This window comes from Oncorhynchus mykiss, chromosome 6 (assembly GCF_057628025.1).
Source record: "Oncorhynchus mykiss isolate SJ-2025 chromosome 6, ASM5762802v1, whole genome shotgun sequence".
Taxonomy (NCBI): Eukaryota; Metazoa; Chordata; class Actinopteri; order Salmoniformes; family Salmonidae; genus Oncorhynchus; species Oncorhynchus mykiss.
The window spans coordinates 34,047,368-34,069,761 of NC_143027.1; the positions used below are offsets into that span (position 1 = coordinate 34,047,368).

At 43.5% G+C, this 22,394-nt stretch overlaps 1 protein-coding gene across 8 annotated transcripts in view; it reads right to left on the reverse strand.

Moving 5' to 3' along the window:
• The window catches only part of LOC110525827 (solute carrier family 23 member 2), an 85,474-nt gene that overhangs the window by 18,209 nt on the left and 44,871 nt on the right, over positions 1-22,394 (reverse strand). For 2 of the 8 annotated variants that reach the window (XM_021606271.3, XM_036979964.2), the window contains 8 exons: positions 19,435-19,637; positions 15,247-15,345; positions 14,412-14,528; positions 10,109-10,266; positions 2,424-2,512; positions 1,784-1,854; positions 1,127-1,308; positions 304-424 (listed from right to left, as the gene is read on the reverse strand). In XM_021606271.3, the coding sequence (XP_021461946.1) occupies positions 304-424; positions 1,127-1,308; positions 1,784-1,854; positions 2,424-2,512; positions 10,109-10,266; positions 14,412-14,528; positions 15,247-15,345; positions 19,435-19,533 (936 nt within the window). In that variant the 5' untranslated portion in view covers positions 19,534-19,637. Of the gene's footprint in view, positions 1-303; positions 425-1,126; positions 1,309-1,783; positions 1,855-2,423; positions 2,513-10,108; positions 10,267-14,411; positions 14,529-15,246; positions 15,346-19,419; positions 19,638-22,394 lie in introns of all 8 variants that reach the window. The other 6 variants (XM_021606272.3, XM_090237717.1, XM_090237715.1 and 3 more) reach the window with 3 other exon arrangements.

The following is a 22,394-nucleotide window of genomic DNA, read 5'->3' on the forward strand; positions in this document are numbered from 1 at the left end:
GGGCTGAATCATTTCAGATCTTATTAAGAGGAACGGGGGAGGAGACAGGGGAGGGTGAATAAGATTTGAACAGCAGGACTTGACAGGTAATGGGAGGATGGAAAGAGGTATCTAAAAGACGGAGAGAGATGGAGGAGTGTGTGCCCATTTATCTTACCTCACATGGCACTGTGATGGACTGGATCAATAAGCACACTCCAGGAAAGGGGATGTGTATTTAGGTGTGTATGCTCCTACCAGTGTATTTCTCTGTGCATGCACATCTCTCTCTCTGTGTGTGTGTGTGTGTGTCAGGGTACTCACAGGGAACATCTTGAAGAGCTGTAATCTATAAGAGGTCCATCCTTTCTTAGCCTTGTAGATGGGCAGAGGAAGCTGTACGTTCCTCGCATACTGAGAGAACAACAACACCAGGAATATAGTCCTAGAGAGAGGGAGAGAGAGGACGAGCAAGAAATACAGAAGTCAGGGATCAAGGAAAAGCACTAAGCACACTTGCAAACATCCACTATCTGCTTTGATATGTAGAACAGTTTTGTCAAGAGAACCAATAACCCGTTGTTGAAGACTGCAAAAAAAAGACAGCCGAATCCAAAGGTGTAATTCTCAAAAAACACAATGAAATCAATTCATTGATAACTCAAAGAAGTGTACATAGCAAAGAAACACAGATGTTATGTTGTTTGAGATGAGTCGCAAGACAAATTTTCCCGAAAGAGACTAAATAAATAAATGAATAACAATGTAGCAGACACAAACAATTACCAACAGTCCTTCTGAACCTAGGCCTAGAGGACTCTGTCTGGAGCACTAAGGGTTCCCACCTCCATTCCGCAGGGGCGACTGCGTCTGCCGGTAATTCATTCTGATTGGCTATTTAATGGGCTGCTATGATAATTGATTGGCGAAGGATGCCTCTGTGGGGCGGGAGTCAGTCTTATAGGATAACAAAAGATCGATAAGATAAGAAATCATTTTACTTTCTGTTTTCACCTAAATTTGCCATGCATCATAACAAGACAAAGACAACAGACACTATAGGAAAACATATAGAGGGCTGGGGAATGTATAGGGGACTATACAAGTAGTCAGTCAGCAGAGATTAGAGCCACAGTATACTACTCACAGCATGGCGATGCCCCAGTGTTTCCCTGCTCTCTCCCCTGCAGCCTGGAAGCCAGACAGGCCGATGAGAGCCACAGTCGGGGTGATAGTTAGGGGCCCGATGTATTTCAACAAGAGCCCAGGGAGCCCCAGGAAGCCAATACACACCTCTATCAGAGACGACACAATGATAGCCCCCTGGATCTGGAGGGCAAAGAGACAGACTTTGGTACAGCCTTGATAGTCTATCGACGTCCTCGTCTCTAATTCTATTCATTGTGACATCGTGATTGAGTTACCGCCTCACACACGCATCAAAACAGGGTTACCAAACCCGCTTACACAAGCCTTATAAAAGGTTAATGCGAGTTAAAGGCCTCTGTCACACTCTCACACACAAACACACACGCACGCAAACACACAAGGCCAAAGGCTGAGTCACAGCAACAGGTTTAAACAAACATCATCATTTAGAACTCTATCTACTCTACGTTTCAGTGTAGGCCCAGAGGGTATCACTGGGATGTGCTATCTAACATGGGCTTTGAACAATACTGACACAGAACACAGGAGTAGACCTCTCGCTGTACACTATGCAGTGTAAAGATTGGATACTATAAAATATCCCCCATATCTCCTGCTCTCTCCCCTTCCGTCTCGCATTTAACTTCTCTCTCACCTCTCGTATCCGGGGATGCCAGATGTGTTCAGTGTTGAGCAGCTCAGTCTCGTTGAACATGGAAGGAACCACTGACAGAGGGACGGAGAAGGTAACAGAGAGAAAGATGGAGTGAGAAAAAAGAAAAGAAAAGAAAACAGAAAGAACATAAAAGAAAGCTTAAAACACATATTTATCATTCTGTTATCGTAAAATAAAAAAAAGTTAAAAGTCACGGTTTGTTTTCTGATCTATCACCATGGAGGATCACAAGTACTCTGGCTGACGCCAGTTCTCAAATAGCCAGGCTAGTTCACAAGGCGTTTTTTCATTACTTTTATTAGTTCTACTTCCAGAGTAATGAAACTTTCATGGAACATGGAGGGGCATGACTACTATCGATTTAAACTTAATAAAATCTAAATCTACAAAAAGTGAGATACAAGGTTTTTCCAGGACACCGACGTTATATATTAGCACACTGGCACCGAACCTGGAAACCTCATCTGATGCCAACCTGAAAACCTCATCTGATGCCAACTGAGGTGCCAGTCAGCACTACTGATGCCAGCTCACGTGGACAGGAGAGTGAGGGTGAGACCAGGTCATAATGAAGGCACTCGTGGGGTGTGTGTATGTGTATACACGTGTTTGTGTTTACCTGTAGCGTTGCACTTCCACTTGTCTAGTGACAGGATTGCTCTGGCGGGAGCCAGGAAGGCAAAGGCACTTGCCTGGAACAGAGGAAGTCTGGAACAACAACCACACACCAATACACACACTAAGCATCTTATTAACAGATTATTATATTTTTAGCTAAGTGACAACACACACACCAGCAACTCACCCAATTAGAACACACACACATTCCTCTAATACACACACTAAGCATATTTGTTTAAGTGATATATGTGCTTTAGAATGAAAATAATAAATATGTAGTTTCCTTGAATGCAGTTTATGGACAAGGAGTGACTGCAACCCACATGTAAAATTGCTGAAAACTGTAAAGTCAGTTATCATAGTGTGTGTGATAACAGCTGTCATATGATGGTTATGTGATGAATATGCCAGTGTTACGTAGCCCTTATGGCTGTGGATTCAAGTCATGTAACCAACAGTTCTCCTGTCTGTCCAATAGGTGTCACTAGTGAACACAGAAGCAGGGTCTACCCTGGCTAGGTAACAGCAACGGCATGGAAACTTACAGAGCTGTGGCGCTGGAATGGAGCAGGTGGTGGCTGATAATTAGCATTCATTTGAATGCTGGCCAGTCAGTGTGCAGGTGGACATCATTATTAACTCTAATCAACAACCAGATTGATGAGATCAATAAATGATGAATAAGCATGGAACTTATATCCATGGAAATGTACAAGGCAGGTGAAATTAGCTATGTCAACAATGAATAAAAATAGGAGGACCACTAATAACCAGTCATGACACATAAAGACATTTGCCTGTTAAGAACCTTTAAAAGCTGCTCTGTATTTGAATGTTTGACATACATCAAATTAACTATCACTTTACTAACATTATTGTTATTACACTGAACAAAAATATAAAACGCAACATGTAAAGTGTTGGTCCCATGTGTTCATGAGCTGAAATAAAAGACCCCAGAAATGTTCCATACGCACAAAAAGCTTATTTTTTCTCACATTCTATGAACAAATTTGGTTACACCCCTGTTAGTAACCATTTGTCCTTTGCCAAGATAATCAATCCACCAGACAGGTGTGGCATATCAAGAAGCTGATTAAAACAGCATGATCATTACACAGGTGCACCGTGTGCTGGGGACAATAAAGGGCCACTTTAAAATGTGAAGTTTTGTCACACAACACAATACCACTGATGTCAAAAGTTTTGTGGGAGCGTCCAACTGGCATGACGACTGCAGGAATGCCCACCAGAGCGGTTGCCAGAGAATTGAATGTTCATTTCTCTACCATAAGCTGCCTCCAACATCGTTTTAGAGTATGGCGTCATGTGAGCGAGCAGCTTGCTGACGTCAACATTGTGAGGGCAGGCATAAGCTACGGACAACAAACACATTTGCATTTTATTGATGTTAATTTGAATGCATGGAGACACCGTGATGAGATCCTAAGCCCCATTGTTGTGTCATTCATCTACTGCCATCGCCTCACGTTTAAGCATGATAACACACGGCCCCATGATCTGCACACAATTCCTAGAAGCTGAAAATGTCCCAGTTCTTCCATGGCCTGCATACTCATAGACACGTTGACCACTGAGCATGTTTGGGAAGCTTTGTATCGACATGTACAACAGTGTGTTCCAGTTCTTGTCAATATCCAGCAACTTTGCACAGCCATTGAAGAGGAGTGGGACAACATTCCTCAGGCCACAATCAATAGTCTGATAAACTCTATGCGAAGGAGATGTGTCATGCTGCATGAGGCAAATGGTGATCACACCCAGTACTGACTGCTTTTCTGATTCACACCCCTACCTTTATTTTTTTTAAAGGTATCTGTGACCAACAGATGCTTATCTGTATTCTCAGTCATGTGAAATCCATAGATTAGGAACCAATTAATTTATTTCAATTGACTGATTTCCTTATATGAACTCAGTAAAATCTTTGAAATATTTGCATGTTCCGTTTATATTTTTGCTCAGTATATAGTAGATTAGACTGAAAGTAGGCCATTTGAGTGTCATCTTCACTGACGTGTGTGTGTGTGGGGGGAGTGAGACAGATGGAGAGAGAGAGAGAGAACAAGAGAGAAAGGGGGAGAGATCGTGACAAACACAGACACCAATTTACCCAGCAGCACTCATCTACTTCAGAGGGTCACATGTTGTCCCCAGGTGGGACCAGCTGTGCACACACTGACACGCAAACACACACACACATCAGCGCTACACTCAGACAGAAACACTTTAGAAATACACTGGTAGGGGCACATGTCAGCACACACACAAACGAGTCACCTTTCCTAGAACAGTGTGTGTGCTCACTGATCTGACCTCACTGGACACTGTGACTCATCAAACACAGCCACTAGCACTCCTCACCACTCACTCTCCATTTCTCTTTGCCTCCCTTCCGCCCTCCCCTCATGCCTTTGTCGCCTCTTATCCATCTCTTCAGCCCTCAACCTCAGCTGCCCCCCCCTCCTCCCCTCCACTCCCGCCCTCTCCACGTTGCAGAGGTGACACAGATAGCTGTGATTTGTGACACAGAAATGACAGTCATTAGTGAAAAGATGGACGTCATATTGACGTTTGATCAGTTGGCTACAGATTGTGTTGTGAGAGATATACAATGAAGCAGAGAACAGCTCTTACTAACAACTTCTCAAATGCTTCTTTGAATTCTCGCAGCCTGTGATAATGTTAATTACATGGCACAGAAGTTTTTTTTTTTTAACTGATCGGGGCATTAGAGGTCTGCGCGGGATGGATTTATTTATACCGCTCCCGCAGCTTTCATACCGCACCCGCCGACTCCCACTACAAAAAGAATTGGTCGCGAAACCAAACGCAGTACTGCAATTTTAGGCGCATAGGCAATATCAAAATGGGCAAATATAATCTAAGAAATACATAAATTAACACTGAATCTCACGTGAACCATTATATTAGACTATCGGTATTACCCAGATATATCAGCCAATAGGCTAGACGTAGTTTTAATATAGCAGAGTTGGAGAGACTTGCATATTCTCTTGAGCTATGTTTTATAGGAGTGGGACGATGTTCAGACGGAGACAATACGGGTGATCAATATTTATGTCTAGGTATTTATCAATATTTATGTCAATGTAGTAAACTATAGCCTAATCATATTTATTTAGTACATTTCCTTGGAAAGATAATTGCCCAGTGCTTCTCCACCTATGCATAGGCTATATAGCCCACTCTATGAATATAATAATAACAATAAAATAAATGGCATTTTATGAGACGCTTTTATCCAAAGCGACTTATAGGCTATACATGGTCACTCCAACGTCTGCTGTGGCCATACAGCATTTACTGTGAGGCGGACTTCGCAGAAGTCAGAGTAAACATACTTTTTTCGCTTCGCTAATCTGTGGTGAAGGAAGTTGTAAAGGAAGTGAGTTTGTGTTTATACAGGATTTCACGCCCCCACCTACCGTCAACTAGTCATGTCAATGCGGAGCCCTCCACATTGTTATATATATATATATATATATATATATATATTTTTTTAATTAGCCCTTTTTCTCCCCAATTGGTAGTTACAGTCTTGTCCCATCGCTGCAACTCCCGTACGGACTCGGGAGAGGGGAAGGTCGAGAGCCATGCGTCCTCTGAAACACAACCCAGCCAAATCGCACTGCTTCTTGACACAAGGCCCGCTTAACCCGGAAGCCAGTCGCACCAACGAGTCGGAGGAAACACCTGGCTACCGTGTCAGCGTGCATTGCACCCGGCCCGCCACAGGAGTCGCTAGTGCGCGATGGGACAAGAATATCCATGCCAGCCAAACCCTCCATAACCCGGACGACGCTGGGACAATTATGCGCTGCCTCATGCGTCTCCCGGTCGCAACCGGCTGCGACAGAACCTGGACTCGAACCAGAATTTCTAGTGGCACAGCTAGAGCCCTGCACATTGTTACATGTAGAAAAACATGTTGATTGCTGGCGCTGAATATGTCTATATCGGTCTGCTAATACAGGATTAGTAAAGGCCCAGGGCATTACTTTTGTGAAAAAATGTAAACAAAATATATTTGAGTGTTTACCAGCATTTGTAACTTGAGTCTGATAATTATCTGTACAAAACAGTTACTCTGATAATACTTGTGGAACATAAAAATACTTGCTTGATATGTTTTCCAGTTTCTTGAAATACTTTGCAAACACAACTTTACTTCTATGTTGTTACAGTTTTTGTTTTAGGTTGGACTTTAGCACATGTAGCTCGTTAGTGCATAGGGCACACCGATTCGTGTCACCTCCTTATGTGTTACACCTGTGCTGGTTGCCATCTCGTTAGTGGGAAGGTCTTTCACCTTTGCTTACCCACGTGCTATTTAAGAGTGGCTGGCCAAGTTCCCCAGTTGTCTTGGTAGATGGTTAACACTTTTAGTTGGTGCTCCCTACTCTGATTTCTAGACAGGCAACTTAACTAGAAGCAGCGAATTCTGATTGTGTGAATGCAGCAGCAAATGTGCTTTTATTACAAGAGGTAGGCTAACACTTATGAAGCAGAAAGACAACTTTTTCCAAACAATCTGCGGGACAACAAAAAAGATTTATCGCTAAGTTATCTGTCGGAAATCGCAGCCCTCTATGGTGCACAACTGCTATGTATAGGTTAATCCTCTGTGTATGCAAGTGCTGTGTATGCTTCTCTGTGTGATCAGTCCTAACTGCAGGACTAAGGACAGGAGAGTCAGGTCCATAACTATTGATACCCTTGATAAAGATGAGCAAAAAAATACTAAAATAAATACTGTGCTATATTGCATGCTCAAAATGTAAATTATATTTTACCATAAGTATGAGGTAGTTTTCTGCATATTCTTTTTTTTCCAACGACAAACCCACCACTGGTGTGCATGGCCTTATAGCTATGTTTTAATGTTATCTGACCGTAGAACCGGTTCCAATCCAAGTGCCAATGGCGTTTATCAAACTCCAGGCGGTGCTATGGTCAGATGACATGAAAATAGAGCTCTTTGGCCCACATTTATGGTTCTTCGGTTGAAGGGTTCAGTTGGACACAGCTTAAATTACATCAACCCATTTTTCACAGCAGTCCTATGTGGCTGAACGCCTGGTTTCTCCTTGAGCTGAGAGGAGTGTGTGAGAGCCAGGCAGACAGAGGTCTGCCATACCACTGGTCTGAGAGTGTATGTGCAGTTCTTTTCAAGGCTGTAGCCTGACTATTAGACACTGTAGCCGCTGAAACAGTAAAATACTGCTTAATTCTCTCGTTTCACACAGGAATCGCTCAAGGCCATGAGACTAGCGGAGTACCTTCTGTGTGTGCGTGTGTGTGTGTCCAGTGTGTGTGTCCAGTATGTGTGTCCAGTGATTTCCTGTCAGTGCTGCTGTGTCTTGGCCATGAGACTGAGACGTGCAAACACAATTACAAACAGATTACCATGACGTGACATGGCATCTAGCAACACATTCACGTGTGGTAGCGATAATAACCATGGCAACAATGATGAAACCTGGCTGTGGTATTTCTAAAGGATATCGTATTTCTAGAGTGAGCGAGAGAGTGGGCAAGGGGAGGGAGAGACAGAGAGGAGAGAACAGAAGGGCATCTCAGGTCACACTGACTCACGGAGTCAAATTTGAACCTCTAACCACAGTGAGGAGAGGAAGAACTGAAAAAGAAAGAGGGAACGAAAAGGAGAGAAAAAGAAAAGGATAGAGTGTTTCCTGTAGAGGGAGAGGTGGAAGAGAGAGAGAAAGAAATAAAAAGGAGTGCTTGTTTGTCCATTCAGTCAATGCTCCTCACCATGTAGCCCTAAACATATCCCTAACGCTAACCACATTGTGTAGAATGTAAAGCTAAGGATATCTTCTCCCACAGTCTGGTTTACTGTTGACACCAAACATTCATTACATACTCAGGCCGACAACCCAAATGGCTCCCTATATCATAGTGCACTACGTTTGACCAGAGCCGTCAGAATATGGTGCCAGTTTGGAGGAACCCCCGGACACTCAGAACATTTCAAGTTTAATGGTCAGTCTGGGAAGAGGGGGATGCAGCTCTACTGTTGGCCAAATACACCCACCCACACTTTCCTGCCCTGGTGCTAACCCACTCCATGCCAGTTACCAACAGTACAACTTCTGGCTCATGTGCTTTCAGAAACTGTTGAGTTACATGCACACACACATTTTGCTACACCCGCAATAACACCTGCTAAATGTGTATGTGATCAATAAGATTTGATTTGACACACACACACACACACACACACACACACACGAATGATAGAGGGATAAAGAGGAATGAAGGAGGAACAGAGGAAGAGAAAGGATGGAGGAGTGACTTTTCACAATCTCTTCACTGTCTATTATGCCAACATGGTACTTAGAGAGAGAGGAGGGAGAGCGAGGACAGAGGAGAGAGTAGGGGTGAGAGGCAGAGGGTATAAGGAGAGAGAGAGGAGGGAGAGCGAGGACAGAGGAGAGAGTAGGGGGTGAGAGGCAGAGGGTATAAGGAGAGAGAGAGGAGGGAGAGCGAGGACAGAGGAGAGAGTAGGGGGTGAGAGGCAGAGGGTATAAGGAGAGAGAGAGGAGGAAGAGCGAGGACAGAGGAGAGAGTAGGGGGTGAGAGGCAGAGGGTATAAGGAGAGAGAGAGGAGGGAGAGCGAGGACAGAGGAGAGAGGGTATTTTCACAATCTCTTCACTGTCTATTATGCCAACATGGTACTTAGAGAGAGAGGAGGGAGAGCGAGGACAGAGGAGAGAGTAGGGGTGAGAGGCAGAGGGTATAAGGAGAGAGAGAGGAGGGAGAGCGAGGACAGAGGAGAGAGTAGGGGGTGAGAGGCAGAGGGTATAAGGAGAGAGAGAGGAGGGAGAGCGAGGACAGAGGAGAGAGTAGGGGGTGAGAGGCAGAGGGTATAAGGAGAGAGAGAGGAGGGAGAGCGAGGACAGAGGAGAGAGTAGGGGGTGAGAGGCAGAGGGTATAAGGAGAGAGAGAGGAGGGAGAGCGAGGACAGAGGAGAGAGTAGGGGGTGAGAGGCAGAGGGTATAAGGAGAGAGAGAGGAGGGAGAGCGAGGACAGAGGAGAGAGTAGGGGGTGAGAGGCAGAGGGTAGAAGGAGAGAGAGAGAGGAGGGAGAGCGAGGACAGAGGAGAAAGTAGGGGGTGAGAGGCAGAGGGTAGAAGGAGAGAGAGAGAGGAGGGAGAGCGAGGACAGAGGAGAGAGTAGGGGGTGAGAGGCAGAGGGTATAAGGAGAGAGAGAGAGGAGGGAGAGCGAGGACAGAGGAGAGAGTAGGGGGTGAGAGGCAGAGGGTATAAGGAGAGAGAGAGGAGGGAGAGCGAGGACAGAGGAGAGAGTAGGGGGTGAGAGGCAGAGGGTATAAGGAGAGAGAGAGGAGGGAGAGCGAGGACAGAGGAGAGAGTAGGGGGTGAGAGGCAGAGGGTATAAGGAGAGAGAGGAGATGGAGAGAACACTAGAGAAAGAGAGAGGGATGTAAAACATTTTACAAGCAGTAAAGGGGAAAGTGCAGGAGAGAAGATCAATAGCAGAGTATTCTAGAGTATTATGGACATAGGCCTGTAGCCACAACACTGGCCTACAGTTTCCCTTGGTGCCTGCATATGCCCTAAACCCATCACTGTGTGTGTGTGTGTGTGTGTGTGTACCTGCAGCCCAGTGTCGTCTGTAGCAGGGTGGTGATTCCCACACAGAAGAAGATAGTTCCTATGAGCTGACTGGTAGCCCACTGGTCAAACCCTACACACATGGCTTCAGCTAGCAGGAATGGCACCGCAATGGTACCACTGAAACATGTCAGGTAGTGCTAGAGTGAGAGAAGAGAGGGTTAAATTGTGAAAGTGTGTGTGTGTGTGTGCACGTGCAACAACTTTCATAAGAGTATGTTTCATAAGCATCAGTGTGAAGGGGAGGGGCTTAGTTACATCAGAAGTGGGGAGACTGTGTTACATCATATGGGTTATAGAAGGGGAAATAGGAGGACACTTGAATAAGCAGTGAGATGGCATTTTTTGATCTGGGCATGGCTGCATCTGAACATTGTCTGAAGTGGCTTCCACTTCTTGTCTCCTCTTGTTCATCTGCACTGGTAACAAAGGACAGGTTAAAGCAATAGGGAGGATCCCGATCAGGCATTGCCTTTCACCTCTCCAAGTATTTCACATCAGTGCAGATAAAGGAGAGGAGACAAGGAGAGGAAGCCATGTTATTCAGTTGCAGCATGGGTAATAGAATATCTCTGAGGACACAAGGCAGTTGTCATTATTTGCATATTACATAGAGAGTCAACATGGCATTATTTGCATATTACACATATAATCAGACAGTCAACTGCATAAAAACCAGTGGCGACACGTCATTCAGGGCAGGTGGGGCAAGCAATAGGCTAACTAAATTCATGGTTAATCTCAGTGTCTTTGTGGTCCAGTGTGTACAGCTGCTGACAATGGCACACATACGCCAGAGTAGGCATGGATTCGAATCCGGCCCACTACTGCCCTTGATATATTTTGAGGAACTAGTAGTACTCTTACTCAAGCAATTTCTGAAGGAAGTAACTTACTTTTTACTCCATTATATTTGACCAAATCACTTTGTTACATAGATTTATATTATTATATAATAATAACCAAATGTAGCGAATTAAATTAAATGTACATTGAATCAAACTATTGGTTCCCTTTTACATGTATGAACACTTCATAACCCCTTGACCAAGGAAATGTATTCAAAATAGCTTGTCATCAAAACTCTTAAATCCATTGACTCTCAAAAGTCGTCCGTCAAACGCAGTTCAATCTCGACCACAGCTCTTCATATATTTGTTCTTGGGTTCTTATCCAGATGCGAGGTAAATTGCACTTTAATTACCTTCTGCGTTTGCAATATTATATATTTCTGGAGTAAGATAAGTATTTCTAAGATATAATTCTGCTGCTGAAATTGAGTTGAGGACAAGTGCAAATGAAATGCCTAGGTAGCTAACTAGCTAGTTTTGGCTAACCCAGAATTTGACAGAAAAAGATGAATCTCCTGTTTTAAGCTCCTCATACGATCTTCGTTTCCCAACTAGTCACTTTGTTATTGGCAAAAAGAGTGAATAGAGTACTCAGATGTGTGTGGCAATAGCTAACTAGCTATCACATTAGGTTGAAACTACGCTGATACGCTGTCTAAGCTAGCTAACTGTAGTGTCAACCATGTAACTAGCTGACGTTAGCTAGATCAACTGCAGCATCCTCCCATGCATTGCTCTCTCTCTCTCTCTCTCTCTCTGTCTAAATGTCATTCAGTTTTTGTGACAGGGCCTATAAGCACCTCTGTCATACAGTCAGTGTATCATCTCAGTAAGCTTTTTGTGCCAGACTAGAAATCACTTTTTTTTGTGTGTGTCTTTATTTACAGCTTGTAGCGGCACAACCGAGGGTGAGGAGAATGGGCCAGCTAAGAAAAGAACATGCTCTTCAAAGTGGAAAGGATGTTCAGAAGAGAAGGAGGGAGTGTCAATCCGGTTCTCTAGAAGAGATACAGTTAATCAAAAATTGACTTTTCGAAGCAGGTTAGGAGAATTAACGTAGCAGGTTAGAGTAGATTAAGGTTAGGAAAAGGGTTAGGATTAGCTAAAATCTATAATTTTTTTACGTCAATTTAAGTCCATGGTGAAATGTGTCTGATTTGCATACTAGTAACATGATTGATAGTGACATTTCAGGACTGATTGTTTGACTGTTGTAACACTAACCTGTTCATTCTGAGTGAAAAATTAAACATCACACTTGCTGTAAATATTTTTAGTATGCATTTACCATCACATACACTTGAAATTATATTGTGAAATAAAAGTTCATTAATGGTATTGAAATTGTAAAATAGTTCCAATGTCTCTTCATTAATGGTATTGAAATTGTAAAATAGTTCCAATGTCTCTTCATTAATGGTATTGAAATTGTAAAATAGTTCCAATGTCTCTTCATTAATGGTATTGAAATTGTAAAATAGTTCCAATGTCTCTTCATTAATGGTATTGAAATTGTAAAATAGTTCCAATGTCTCTTCATTAATGGTATTGAAATTGTAAAATAGTTCCAATGTCTCGAGTACCATATAGCTTTATGAAATTGTGCACATTGAAAGATATTAAGTCAACATTGAAACTGTACAGCCTACGGACTTTGTTTAATGTCAGTTTTCATTGGAGAGTATCTGTGCTGGGGGACATCTGCAAGATGATGCTGTCAGGCTTTAATAATAAATAAATTGCACTAAGTTGTTATCCTTTTGTTTCGCTTTCACAGTTTACCAACAGGTGTAAAAAATTACCAAACAAAATTTGTAACTAGTACTTAAGTAGTTTTCTGACCAGATACTATTTTTACTCTTACTTCAGTAGTTTCTTAAGGCTGAAATTAGCGGTACTTTTACTTAAGTACTCTACCCACCTCTGCAAATTATACATAGCCTAACTATAAAACATGGGCGAGCATCCACACTGGAGGAAAGTTCATCGTTCTACAGTACTGTAGGCCTACATCTGTCAATCCTCAATTTAGCCAGGGAAACACAAACAGTAGATTATCTGTGACTGAATAAGCTAATGGGTAGCCTATAGGAATATAATAAAATAACAAGGGGCTTATTGCAACCATCGATGGCACTAAATTATTGCCAACTGAGGTCTCGTTAAACCATCAATATGCGCTAAATTCACCCACACAGCTGATCTCAATTGCAAGCATTATTGGTCACCTCTATTACCTTAGTCAGAGATCTGTAGATAATGACAAGATGCTCATGTCTTTGCCCAATGGGGGTCGTCCCAAAGGCAGGCAACAAGCTTAGATCTGCATATTAAGCCCATAGAAACGCATTGGGCTTATTTTGCCGAGAGTGAGCCTTCTCACTTTGCCTCTTCCTCTCTGCCTTTAGGCCTGCTTGCAGCCAAAGTCTTTAAAGATATGTTCGCCCTCTGGTTGGCATTGTCATCGAAACAATTTGGTCAATTTTTAACAGACTAAGGGCAATTGATCTATTTTACAAGCATTCTGTACAATAGAAATAAAGCCTTTCCTCGTTTAGACACTTGTATATCATAGCCTAGTAGAGACCAATAACTACAATGCGTTATTAAGCTATGTAAAATGACGGTTGTTGATGTGTATGGCTGCATCTCAGATACATTCTTGCACATTTAAGTGTTGCAGTAATACAACCTAAGCCTATAGCATGAGCGAGCGAGAACATTATTTTAAGATAGCGAGCCCTGATCCCAATGACTCGACTGCCCTCGAATGGAGAGAAAGAGAACTGCTAATTTTTTAGCCAATCACAAGACTCATTTTAATTTCCTGAACCTTCAGGAAAATTCTCTGCAACAAAAGACTGATCAAGTTAAGATCAGACATCTGTAAGACGTTTTTCTACAGACCCAGAGTCAAATGAACTTGTGGATACCATGTTTGTCTCTGCGTGTAGTAGCAGTGCTAGAGGCTTCACTAAAGACCCGGATTCGATCTCAGGCTAAATCACAACCGGCAGTGATCGGGAGTCCCATAAGGAGGTGCACAATTGGCCCAGCATAGGCCGGGTTAGGGGAGGGTTTGGCCGAGGTAGGCCGTCATTGTAAATAAGAATGTGTTCTTAACTGACTAGTTGGAGGTAGTTAGAGATAGCTTCGCGAGCCAATGCTAATTAGCGCAATGACTGGAAGTCTACAGGTACGCTATGTAGACTTCCTGTCATTGCCCGAATACTAGCTCGCATTGGCTCGCGAAACTACCTCTAACTTCCTTCATACTGTACACCGAGACATACAAATGGTATCAACAAGTTCATCTGACATTCAAAAACGGCTTCATTGCCAGAATCGCACAATACCCCTTTAAAAAGGTAACCCAGAGGAACCAAGGGGGATGTGTTTGTGTGTGTGTGTGTGTGTGCTTGCATGCGTCTCACCTGTAAGCCCAGGAATATACACAGGTACCAGGGAGGAGTGTCTTCAATGGTGTAGATCATGTCCATTCTCCTGGCGTCCATACTGTCTGCACTGTCCAAAGTCTCCGACATGGAACTCTACACACAAACAAAATGGTGAGAACTATAGATGTACAACCTCAAAAACACCACAGGCTATATGGTCTCTGGAGTAAAGGGTTAAGACTAAGTGTTTGTCTAAGTGTAGTTTAGTGTTACAGGTAGCAATCTCTTTGTAAGTGTGTGTGCCCGAGGGAGGTAAAACCTGAACCCAACCACTCTAGGGGCTGTCATTAAAGCATTAGTTACTGACATGAGTCACATTTGGTAGGATGAATTATAGGCCCAAATGGCCTATTCCCTATTTAGTTCACTACTTTCGACCAGGGCCCATAGTCACAGGCTGATGAGGTCACAGCCACATGTCCAGACAGAGACAGAGGGGGAGGAGTGGGGAGCGGGGAATTCAGAATGAAAGAGAGAAACTAAAAGATTCAGCAAGAGAGTTTCGTAATGAAGAAAGACTAGGGAGGGAAGGATTTAGAAACGTAGAGGGAGAGAGAGAATAAGAAAGAGAGATTCAAACAGACACCGATGAGAAATTCTTCCTGCTTCTGTGACCTCTCTCTCTGTCTCTTGTCTTGTTCTCACGCGAGGGGAAAAGTGCAGAGTCACAGTGACAGGGAGAGGAGGGGATGATCAAAAGAGCAAGCTAGGGGAGAGAGGGGGAGGAAGGTAAGGATAAACAGAGGATGTAGGGCGATTAGTGAGATGAGAAGGGAGAGTTAGGAGTTTGAAGTGTGCGTGCGCCTTGTACTTTCTCTCCTCCCTGGTTCTCTTCAGTGTAGACGGCCATCAGCTCAGTGTCTTCAGTGTCCTGCTCTCCAGCGGCCTGTCCCACTCCGTTAACCACCACCTACAGTACAGCACAGACAGATACATGGCAATACTCTATCCATCTACAGGACAGTACATACACAAACAATGTCATTATCACTGTCTTACTCCCAAAAACATGTATTTCAGACCCTTCAACAGCAGGTTTACAACATGTCAATGAAGGAGGAGCGGTAGAGATCGTATCATGCAGAACATATAATAATGCATGTTTACAATACATATAATAGAAAGTGCTATGGTGGGTTTGTTGCATTCCAAACTTTTGAATTAAGTGTTATGCTCATACACTGTGCATTTGCAGTGATACCGTCTGTTTTGGCAGAGCAAAAACGCCCCCTTAAGTGTTTTGCAAACAGTTCACACACACACACACACACACACACACACACACTTTATTTTTTTATTTAACCAAGGAAGGGTTAAAAGTAACACAACTAACACACTTGCGTACGCACAAGTGTGTGTGTGTGGATCTGCAAGTGAGAGTACATTTCAAGGAAAGCAAAGCAAGGACATTGATAATGCTTGGGTAAGGTTAACAAAACTATTGGACCTAACACACAAGGACAGCCTCAGTGTTGCTTTGGGGGCCTTTGCAGCTCAGCTTAATAAAAAGGAACCAGGGGAAAAGAGGGCCATAAGTAAATTAGTTCCTTCATTAGTACATGCACTGGTCTATTCTTCACACTGACAGACACACATATGCTCTAAGGATCCAGGGTGTGTGTTGTATCCTGTTTGATGGTTGTGTTCTCTGTCTGTGACTTGGTTAGCAAATTATAGATGAAGGTCACGAACACACACACTTTGAGGATGCGTCTTTGCATCTCGTCTGTCAGGCATGAAAAATAACAAATGACTTTCGTTCTGACTCAAATGTCATCGGCATTAAACTGTGTGTGTGTGTGTGTGTGTGTGTGTGTGAGAGAGAGAGATAGAGAACCTTGCCTGGGGACACATTATATTTGATCCTACTGCCCATTTTTCACTAGCTTGTAAAGATCACTTCTGGCAGAGCAGACAACAGATGAGAGACCTTAGAATGAACTGAATATTAGGTTCTAGACAATGGATCCTAAATGAAAGATTATACATTACACAGTCTGTTTTTGTTTGGTTTTTCTGTCTGTCTGTCATTTGTATTAATGGACATTAACTAATGTCCCAGAACATCACAAAACTAGTAACCTTGGGGAAGGCATGCAGGGAGAGAGCTATGGAGGGGAGAGCGAGGTGAGGATTAAGAAGAAAAAAAATGACATAAGGGAGGGAGGTGGGACTATTGCTGTACAGGTCATTGAGAATAGCCACTGTGTCCCTTTGTCCACCTCTGTCCCATTCAGCCATTCAGTAACAGCAGAGAGGAGCATGTGAATTGGATACTTATAATAAAACAGTGCATTCAGACAGTATTCACACCCTTTGACTTTTCCCACATTTTGTTGTGTTACAGCCTGTTGTAAAATGGATTCAATTGAGATTTTGTGTCACTGACCGACACACAATACCCCATCATGTCAAAGTGGAATTGTGTTTTTAGAAATGTTAATAAACTAATTAAAAATGAAAAGCTGAAATGTCTTGAGTTAATAAACATTCAGCCCATTTGTTATGGCAAGCCAAAATAAGTTCAGGAGTAAAAATGTTGCTTAATAAGTCACATAATAAGTTGCATGGACTCTGTGTGGATAGTGTTTAACATGGTTTTTGAATGACTACCTCATTTCTGTACCCCACACATACAATTATCTGTAAAGTCCCTCAGTCGAGCAGTGAATTTCAAACACAGATTCAACCCCAAATCCAACACAACATCACTGAGTACCACTCTTCATATTTTCAAGCGTGGTGGTGGCTGCATCATGTTATAGGTATGCTTGTCATTGGCATGCACTAGGGAGTTCTTTTAGGATAAAAATAAACGGAGTAGACCTAAGCACAGGCAAAATCCCAGAGGAAAACCTGGTTCAGTCTGCTTTCCAATAGACACTGAGACAAATGCACCTTTCAGCAGGACAATAGCCTAAAATACAAGGCCAAATATACACTGGAGTTGCTTACCAAGATGACATTGAATGTTCCAGAGTTGCCTAGTTACAGTTTTGACTTAAATCTATGGCAAGACTTGAAAATGTCAGTCTAGTATTGATCAACAATAAACTTGACAGAGCTTGAAGAATTTTAAAAAGAATAATGTGCAAATACAGTGCATTGGGAAAGTATTCAGACCCCTTGACTTTTTCCACAATTTGTTACGTTACAGCCTTATTTTAAAATTGATAAATAAAACAAAATCCTCAATCTACACACAATACCCATATCGACAAAGCAAAAACATGTTTTACATTTTTTGCATATTTATATAAAAAATAAATAAACTGAAATACCTTATTTACATAAGTATTCAGACCCTTTACTGTGAGACTCAAAATTGAGCTCAGGTGAATCTTGTTTCCATTGATCATCCTTGAGATGTTTCTACAACTTGGAGTCCACCTGTAGTAAATTCAATTTATTGGGCATGATTTGGTCCCACAGTTGACGTCCAAGCAAAAACCAAGCCATGAGATCGAAGGAATTGTCCGTAGAGCTCCAAGATAGGATTGTGTCGAGGCACAGATCTGGGGAAGGGTACGAAAGAATGTCTGCAGCATTGAAGGTCCCCAAGAACACAGTGGCTTGCATCATTCTTAAATGGACAAAGTTTAGAACCACCCAAGACTCTTCCTAGAGCTGGCTGCCCGACCAAACTGAGCAATCGGGGGAGAAGGGCACTGTCAGAGCTCCAGAGTTCCTCTGTGGAGATGGGAGAATCTTCCAGAAGGACAATCATCTCTGCAGCACTCCACCAATCAGAACCTTACGGTAGAGTGGCCAGACAAAAGCCAGTCATCAAGTAAAAGGCACATGACAGGCCACTTGTAGGCACCTAAAGGACTCTCAGACCATGAGAAACAAGATTCTCTGGTCTGATGAAACCAAGATTGAACTCTTTGGCCTGAATGCCAAGCGTCACGTCTGGAGGAAACCTGGCACCATCCCTACGGTAAAGCATGGTGGTGGCAGCATCATACTGTGGGGATTACTTCAGCGGCAGGGAGTGGGAGACCAGTCAGGATCGATTGAAAGATGAACAGAGCAAAGTACAGAGAGATCGTTGATGAAAACCTGCTCCAGAGCACTCAGGACCTCAGATTTGGGCAAAGGTGTACCTTCCAACAAGACAACGACACTAAGCACACACTGCCAAAGGTGCTTCAACAAGGCACTGAGTAAAGATTTTTTATTTGCATACATTTGCAAACATTTCTAAAAACCTGTTTTTGCTTTGTCGTTATAGCGTCTTTTGTGTAGATTGATTAGAAGAAGAAAAAGATTTCATCAATTTGAGAATAAGGCTGTAACGTAACAAAATGTGGGAAAAGTCTAGGGGTCTGAATACCTTCAGAATGCACTGTATTGTACAATCCAGGTGTGCAAACCTCTTCGAGACTTACCAAGAAAGACTCACAGCTGTAATTGCTGCCAAAGGTGATTCCAACATGTATTGACTCAAGTGTGTGAATATTCAATAAATTAGCAAATTTACATTTATAAAAACACGTTCTCTTCATGGGGTAGATGGGTGAGAATTATTATTTTTTTTTTAAATACATTTTTAATTCAGACTGTAACACAAGAACATGTGAATACGTTAAGGCACTATGGTTGTAAATCTCTGATGGAATCAAAAACAGAACAGGCTTTGTGTTGGGGTTTCTCAGTATCACATGCGTCCGTCCATCTGTTTGTGGCTCGGAAACCCTCGTTCTAGCTGACTTGTGTGACGCCCATGAGGGGACTGTGCTGCAGCCAAGAGGGAATGGCCAGAACAAAAAAAACTGTCACGACATGTGTGTTTGTGTGTGACCTTGAAGAGTGTTAAGTGATCCTAATGACAGGTCTGTGTGTATGGTGGCCTAACCCTGTCATTACAAATCAATCCTCTGTTAGTGTGTCAGCTTGATGACCCTTAACTGCCTAAATCCCCCTGTGCAAGCAGACACACACACAGATGCATGCATACAGACAGAAATACATACACACGCACACAAGTATACTGTACCGGAATGGGGTAGAAGTCTGCTCTGTGTTTGTTCTCCTCCTCATACTTCGCCCCTTCTCCCTCCATCGACTTAGAGGTGATATTCTTCCCCATGCCCATTCCTCGCTCCTCCTCTTCCCTCACTCTCCCCGTCGCTCTCTCCGGTAGAAACACTGCAGATTGCTCCTTCAGCTCCCTTACATGGTCCAGGACTGTGTCATCTACTGAGAGAGAGAGAGAAAGAGAGAGTGAGAGAGGGTGAGAAAGAGGGGAGGGAGAGAGATTGATTATTTACTATGAATTTCCTGAGTGTGGCCATGAGGCCATCTAGACTAGAGTAGTACAGAAGGCACTGTACTATGTAGAGTATTTTAGAACCTGGGCCCTTTGTCCACTGAATCAAAAGCTCCACGGGGGTCACTGAGGCTGTGGCTGGGGCTGGGAAGCAGGGTTGGACCTAAAGCTGAGTTTACAGAAAGACAGTGGTCTGGTCCTGGTTCCAGAGCCCAAGACTTGACCTGAGGCAACAGTATCTGCACAGTCACCTTCTCTTTACCCTAGACTGGATCATCAAAAGGTCAGAGGGAATCCAGGACTGTGGAAAGACCTGATACTGGGATGGGCCTGGAAGACCCAGAATGAGTTCAAAATGGCACCCTATTCCCTCTATAGTGGAATACTTTTGATCAGAGCTCTATAGGCCCTGGTCAAAAGTACTGCACTAAAAAGTGAATATGGTGCAATTCGGGACACAACCCAGATGTATGTACTCATACAGTACATGCTGTCGATTACAAACAGAGAAGGGGGTAGGGGACGAGGGAGGAGAGCAAGGATAAAGGATAAAGACGGCATTGGGAAGGATAAAGACAGGGCATTGAGAAGGGTAAAGACAGGGCATTGAGAAGGGTAAAGACAGGGCATTGAGAAGGGTAAAGACAGGGCATTGAGAAGGGTAAAGACAGGGCATTGAGAAGGGTAAAGACAGGGCATTGAGAAGGGTAAAGACAGGGCATTGAGAAGGGTAAAGACAGGGCATTGAGAAGGGTAAAGACAGGGCATTGAGAAGGGTAAAGACAGGGCATTGAGAAGGGTAAAGACAGGGCATTGAGAAGGGTAAAGACAGGGCATTGAGAAGGGTAAAGACAGGGCATTGAGAAGGGTAAAGACAGGGCATTGAGATGGGTAAAGACAGGGAATTGAGAAGGGTAAAGACAGGGCATTGAGAAGGGTAAAGACAGGGCATTGAGAAGGGTAAAGACAGGGCATTGAGAAGGGTAAAGACAGGGCATTGGGGAGGGGCAGATAGGGTCAAAAGTAAAGCAGAGTAGACAGGGGAAATTACGGGGGAGAGTGAGGGATAGACAAAGGAGGAGAGAAAGAAGGTAGAGGGATAAAAGGTCAGAGATGGGAAGGAGGAGAAGGAAGCGTGAGGAGAGAGAAGGAGAGCAGGATAGAAGCAGGGAGTTAAGTTTGTTAGTCAGGAGGTGGTGTTATTTCTGGCGTCATGTCAACTCCACTCACCCCTCATGTCATCTTTCACTGTCTCACCCTCACCCACTGTCTCACCCTCACCCACTGTCTCACCCTCACCCACTGTCTCACCCTCACCCACTGTCTCACCCATTGTCTCACCCTCACCCACTGTCTCACCCCCACCCACTGTCTCACCCTCACCCACTGTCTCACCCTCACCCACTGTCTCGCCCACTGTCTCACCCTCACCCACTGTCTCACCCACTGTCTCACCCTCACCCACTGTCTCACCCCCATGAGACACAAGGCCTCAGACTAATACCTTTCCATCAACACCCTCACCCATCCCTCTGCTTTAAAAATGACAGACTAAGCCTCCTCTCCAGTCTCCAGAGCTTTTTAGTCCAGGAGTAGCTTTAATCTAGTTCCGGGAAACTAGCCCTGAGCTTCCTTCTGTCCTTAGCCTTTCCTTACCCTTATTCTACCTCCTCTGCACCAACCCTCTTCCCCCATCCTCCATTCTTCTACCTCCCCCTTCTCTCTTGTGTCTGCCAGCAGTGTTGACTGCGCCCCTCTTCTCCCCCTTGCCTTCTCATCCATCTTCAGGTTTTGGATTGGTCAATGTGTGAAGTACAGTGCCTTGCGAAAGTATTCGGCCCCCTTGAACTTTGCGACCTTTTGCCACATTTCAGGCTTCAAACATAAAGATATAAAACTGTATTTTTTTGTGAAGAATCAACAACAAGTGGGACACAATCATGAAGTGGAACGACATTTATTGGATATTTCAAACTTTTTTAACAAATCAAAAACTGAAAAATTGGGCGTGCAAAATTATTCAGCCCCCTTAAGTTAATACTTTGTAGCGCCACCTTTTGCTGCGATTACAGCTGTAAGTCGCTTGGGGTATGTCTCTATCAGTTTTGCACATCGAGAGACTGACATTTTTTTCCCATTCCTCCTTGCAAAACAGCTTGAGCTCAGTGAGGTTGGATGGAGAGCATTTGTGAACAGCAGTTTTCAGTTCTTTCTACAGATTGTCGATTGGATTCAGGTCTGGACTTTAACTTGGCCATTCTAACACCTGGATATGTTTATTTTTGAACCATTCCATTGTAGATTTTGCTTTATGTTTTGGATCATTGTCTTGTTGGAAGACAAATCTCCGTCCCAGTCTCAGGTCTTTTGCAGACTCCATCAGGTTTTCTTCCAGAATGGTCCTGTATTTGGCTCCATCCATCTTCCCATCTATTTTAACCATCTTCCCTGTCCATGCTGAAGAAAAGCAGGCCCAAACCATGATGCTGCCACCACCATGTTTGACAGTGGTCATTTAGGTCAACATTGGATCATTCAGAGATCCTCACTGAACTTCTGGAGAGAGTTTGCAGCACTGAAAGTAAAGGGGCTGAATAATTTTGCACGCCCAATTCTTCAGTTTTTGATTTGTTAAAAAAGTTTGAAATATCCAATAAATGTCGTTCCACTTCATGATTGCGTCCCAC